Source organism: Polyodon spathula, chromosome 12 (genome assembly GCF_017654505.1).
Source record: "Polyodon spathula isolate WHYD16114869_AA chromosome 12, ASM1765450v1, whole genome shotgun sequence".
Lineage (NCBI taxonomy): Eukaryota > Metazoa > Chordata > Actinopteri > Acipenseriformes > Polyodontidae > Polyodon > Polyodon spathula.
In genome coordinates this window covers 22375569-22381568 of record NC_054545.1, presented here as the reverse complement: position 1 = coordinate 22381568, position 6000 = coordinate 22375569, and the positions used below count along the sequence as shown (strand labels likewise).

The following is a 6000-nucleotide window of genomic DNA, read 5'->3' as shown; positions in this document are numbered from 1 at the left end:
TAGTTATAAAACCACAGCCAAAAATAAGTGACATTTCACCTATTTCCTTTAATTTATTTGGCGATGAATCTCCACATAACTGGTACAACACCAGCTTTCTGAATGATGACAGCAGACCATTTAAAAAAATAAATAAATAAAATAAGTGCACTAGCAAGAGTAGATACAACAGTATATCAGGAACAGCTAAATGAAATAGAAGAAAACGAAGATTGAACAAAAAACATACAAAAAAACTACAGCATAGGCTGGTTAATGTACTATATGTTGAGTGTACAAAACATTAGGAACACCTGCTCTTTCCATGAAATAGACTGACGAGGTGAATCCAGGTGAAAGCTATGATCCCTTATTGATGTAACCTGTTAAATCCACTTCAATCAGTGTAGATAAAGGGGAGACAGGTTAAAGAAGGATTTTTAAGCCTTGACACAATTGAGGATGGATTGTGTATGTGTGCCATTCAGAGGGTAAATGGGCAAGACAAAAGATTTAAGTGTCTTTGAACAGGGTATGGTAGTAGGTGCCAGGTGCACCGGTTTGAGTGTGTCAACTGCAATGCTGCTGGGTTTTTCACGCTCAACAGTTTCCTGTGTGTATCAAGGAAGGTCCACCACCCAAAGGACATCCAGCCAACAGCAGGCCAGTGGTCAAAAACAGCTCAGATGAAAGAGGCCAAAGGAGACTGATATGGATTGCGCAGAGCAACAGACAGGCTACAGTTAGTCAACTGACAGTCCAGTACAACATTGGTGCCGAAAGACCCATAAAAGAATGCACAACTCGTTGTACATTGACACGACTGGGGTATGGCAGCCTAACAGAGTTCCACTTCTTTCAGCAAAACACAAGAAACTGCGGTTGCAGTGGGCTAAGGAACGAACACACTGGACACTGGAGGATTGTGAAAACATTGCCTGGTTTGATGAATCCCGGTTCCTGCTGTTTCACACAATTGGGAGTACTAGGGTATGGAGAAAACCACATGAGTACATGCATCCACCATGCCATGTGTCAACATTGCAGGCTGGTGGTGGTGGTGTGATGGTGTGGGGTGTGTTTTCATAGCACACATTGGGCCCCTTGATAAAAGTGGATCAATGTTTGAATGCCACAGGATGTCTGAACATCATTGCCAATCAGGTGCATCCCTTCGGTGCAGCAGTGTATCCATCTGCTAATGGTTTTTTTCAGCAGGATAATGCCCCATGCCACAAGGCTAGGATTGTCCAGGAATGGTTCCACGAACATGACAGTGAATTCAGCTTACTGCAGTGGCCTGCCCAGTCACCAGATCTCAATCCAGTTGAGCATCTGTGGGATGAGATGGAATGAGTTATTCGGAGTAGAGATCCACTACCAGCCAACCTGACACAACTGTGGGAAGCATTGGAGTCAACATGGACCAGCATCCCTGTGTAACGCTTTCGACACCTTGCAGAGTCCATGCCCTGACGAATTGAGGCTGTTCTGAGGGCAAAAGGGGGTGCAACTCAATATTAGGAAGGTGTTCCTAATGTTTTGTACACTCTATATAATTGGAATACAATCATGCAAAGGTAATACCAGGTAGGCTCCAATTCAACCATTCCTACAATTTTAGAAGCATGTAATATAAAACACATATACCAAGCATGTCACCATACATGGGAAAGAAGCATAAAGCTGAACGTTTAGACTCAATCTTCCTCTGAGAGGCGCCCCATTAGGACTAAAACATGTGATTAATTGAATGCAGTGCTACCAGATGTTAACATGTATGACACCTGGACTCTGTGGCTGTATATTTAATGTATAACTGGTAATAGGCTATTACCACGTTAAGATAAAGTGGGTTATATTTACTTCTCTACAGTGTTTCACTTCTGTTTTTAAAAGATGTTAAATATTATAAGTGGGACAGAAAAGCTGTATAATTTGTTTTTTTTTTTTTTTTTTTGTTACTGAATCATAAGCTACTGCTTCTTGCCAAACAGAACGACTGTGGAATGCTGCTGCTTACAATATATGATATAACACCCAGCAGGAATATTGATTTGCATTATATATGGTAAAAGTGTGGTAAATGTATGCATGTCTGCTGAGACTCTGCTATTCCCCCTGTGCAGACACTGTGTACTATAATTTGTAACATTACTGGGAATATGTCAGTTAAGTTATCGACTGTTATTTGTTTTGTGCGTCTGTGTGTTGCTGAATTGAGGATGCTGGAGAGGTGAGGCTGAATGCAGCATTTTTCCTTACCTGCAGAGGTAAACTTATTTGAAACAGTAGGGGGCGCTGTGTGTAAGTCCTTGGCAGGTTTTTACATTCGCACAGTTTCACACGCTGGACAATTCCCACAGCAAAGCTAATTTACCACTGATGTATAAAATATTGGGCCTATTTATTTGGCGCTTAAATTGACGCATGTTAACAGACTGACTGCTACAGTGAAACAAAACTATTTGTTCATGTAAATGGCACTGCAGTCTAAAGACGTAAGGGGTGGGGGAGGGGAAATCACAGGTTGTTATCCGTATGTACACATTTAATAAACCGGGCGTTTTCAAGTGTTCATTACGTTTTTCTTTTTTCTTTTTTTAAATAAATGATTATTTGTCATCAGACCTTTTCAGCGCCAAACCCGAGTACAGTGTAACACTGCTGTTGTCTTCAAATATGGATAGAATGCAGCACTGACGTTCTGATATCTGTTTATCTGAAGCAGAGGACTAGATGTGACCTGAATGCATTGTATGATTTAATAATGGAATGAGACGCACAACTGATTTCAAATCCATTTTTCGAGAAACGCAACAACATCTTGGCATTGCATCTGCGTTTGCCAGCGTATCAAGCAATGCAAACAGGTTGTGTGTGTGTGTGTGTGTGTGTGTGTGTTCGTTCTGAAGCAGTGATATTTGGAAGTCTTTTACAGAATACCGGTATCATTCATAGATAAGGAGGCTATGCTTTAGGTAAAACGTTTAATGTGCGGGACATTAACAGATTGGCCTGAATGTATTGCAACAGTTTAAAATGATACTGTCAGGTTATACATTACATAGTACATCATATAATTAATACTGTAACATCAAACTAAAATATATAGTTTGTTTTCTTCTGTAATAACTTCCACTAGACGAAACTGCAGGCAGACAGGTGCTTGCTGTGTGCACAAGGCAAGCGGAGACGCTTGTGCAGGGCGAGAGGGGCATCAAACCCAAACGAAAGCTACGTGCTTTGATAACGACAGAACCGAATCTTCAGTCTTCTCCGACACAATCACATTACAGTGCAGGTGGACACGCACACAACGAAGAGACACCTACAAGGATATATTCTGCAGCTCTTCTGCGCATCAGTTGTGTGTATGAGACTTTTGGTTTGCATTATTTTAGGTCTGATTGTAGCGCTTACTTAATTCCTTCGTTTGTGTGTGAAAAAACAAACAAAAAAACAAAACAAAAGAGCGAACATGAAAGCATGGGCTTAGCATTGCTAGCGGTAGCCTGACAAATAAATAATTATGCAATATCTCTCTGAATTTTTTTTATTTTTTATTTTTTAGAATTACTTAGTGGCAGAATGCAGAGACAGGGTTTTTAATCCAGTACCATTACGCCGTTTCCGGTTCCTAGCTGGTGTTTCCCCATTGTAAAGTATTGGAAAAGCAGCAGATCCAAATGGCATGGACATTTACGCAAGGTCTGCTGCTCTGCCGTTCTGTTGGGGTCTATTTGCAGTCTCCTATTTCAACTGAACTCCATCATCATCAACCAACAGCATCGAAAGCACTGCAGCAGCAAGAGCGACTACCGAGCCCAAGCAGACGGCATGAGGCTTGATCCAGTCCATTTCTCCATGCTGGTCATCGGGGTATCCTTCGCCTGCTACTCCCCGAGTTTAAATTCTTTGCAGGACCAGGCTTACAGATCGGCGGTAGTCATTGAAGGAAAGGTGCAGTCTCTACCCACTAATGTTACCAAGGAGCCCTACAGTGTGAATGTCATAGTGCTGGACGTGTGGCCCCTTAATAGCGGGGGGCTTCAAAGGAACCAGCTTGTGACCATCGGGGATTTTGGTTCGGAGCCTCCGTGCATCAAAGTGAAAAATAACCACAAATACGTGTTTTTCATGGACCTAACTGACAAGCCCTTGGTATTCAAGGCATCGTTCGCTCCTCTAGACACCAGCGGGAAGAATCTAAAAAAAGATGTTGGGAGGATCTTGTGCGAAGACTGCGGTAAGTTTATTCTTTCTTACACTACAGTAGTACCCGGGCATTACTGCAGATTGCTTATGACAGTACTGTTTGAGTGAATTGCGTTCTAATTACATGTTGCAACCAGTGTGCGTAAACGACCGATATCCAAGTGCTTTGCTAATAAGATTAAATGATTATTAAACTAACAAACAGATGGGGCGTCTCTTCTTCTGTAATTGTATATTTGCAGTAATGGTTTGGAGAGTTGTGGTTAAAATATGATTGTTTGTGTTTATTTTATGATTAGCTGTTTTCTATGTTAATGTGTTTTGTTTGTACTGGAATTCGCTGTAGAAGATTCCTGTGTCTGTCACTGTACCCAAGACAGAGGCAGACACAACAGGGCTTCTTTTATCAGATAATCTAGAAGATACTGTGGCGCTGCCAAGAGCACATTACATAAAGGACTGTAACCTTTGCTTGTGGTTTCACGAGCCAGCTTTCCTCTTAGATAGGTGGTCATATCGGACTCGCACAGAACACTGGATTCACTTCAAAAGGAAATTATGTAGATAATGCATTTAAATATTACTGGGTACTGTATACTGACTTTTAACATAAAACCTTCTCTGTTTCACCTGCGTGAAATATATACCAAAGTTATCAAATAGGTTGTATATGTTGTGTTTTAGTTTAATTATTTTGCACTGCATGCGGCGTCTTCCCTTACCTCATGGCGAAAGCGTTTGCATTCGAGTGAAGCAGAAAGCACGAGAAAATATCACAGTAGAATGACTGCACTTTAGCAGGTTAATTAGACTAAAGTGACCAGCCATAGAGTTCTGTTTTCGTTAGGGTTTGCTACAGTGCAGCATATAAGAACAACGGTACATCTGTACATCTTCGAGAGGTGGTAATGTACAGTAATGATTGAAACAGAAGGCTAGGTTGGCATTCTTCACACCAACCTGTTTTATAGTGGTTCCATTTTATTGCATAGTAATTGTAGATGCTTTACATAATATTCCAATAACTTAAGCACGTAGTAGCAGAGTGCTACAGCTGTAGTCTACACACAATGCATTCTTAAAACAAACATTTGAAGCGTTTCTCTAGCTCAATACATTAAAACCGTTGGTATCATTGTGTTACAGGTAATTGGGACATGTCATTCATTATTTTATATTATTATTGTATAGGGTGATATTTCACCAGCTATTGTACACATGACTCAAATGAACTGAAATATAGCCCATCATGTAAGGCAGTTGGATTAATATAACTGCATGATGTGTTCTTAGTTTGTGGCCATATTATTTATTTGAATGTTAAAACAACATATTTGTGTGCAGAATGCAGTGTTGTTGTGTGCATTAATACAACAAGGCCTAATGCTTTTTAAAAAATATGTGTACGAATATTCTCTGACTAACTAGCAAGTATAATTCTTCTTCTTCTTATTATTATTATTATTATTATTATTATTATTATTATTATTATAATACAATCCAGTGGTATGTTGTACTGTTTTATTGCATACATATACTGCAAGATACAGGGGTATCAAATACAGGTCACCCAGCAAGGACAATGCATTCAATCTGATGGGTGTTTAAATCATGTTCAAAAGCAGAATATATGTAAATACAATTCCATCTCAAACCTCTGATGCCTTGTACTAAAGCAGTGTTCTATGTACAACATCTGTGGTACAAAATAAGTAGCAGAAGTGAACAGTGTAAATAATCACATGGAGCTATTGGATGGAGCTGCAGCAGTCTACTGGCTCAGTGAATTGAATGTCACAGGTT

General features: G+C 40.1%; 1 protein-coding gene across 3 annotated transcripts in view; it reads left to right on the top strand.

The window, feature by feature from the left end:
• Positions 1 to 3612: 3612 nt before the first annotated feature.
• Positions 3613 to 6000, top strand: part of nrg2a (neuregulin 2a) — a 399111-nt gene continuing 396723 nt past the window's right edge. For 2 of the 3 annotated variants that reach the window (XM_041266715.1, XM_041266714.1), the window contains exon 1: positions 3613 to 4228. In XM_041266715.1, the coding sequence (XP_041122649.1) occupies positions 3820 to 4228 (409 nt within the window). In that variant the 5' untranslated portion in view covers positions 3613 to 3819. The remainder of the gene's footprint in view (positions 4229 to 6000) is intronic. The other variant, XM_041266712.1, reaches the window with a different exon arrangement.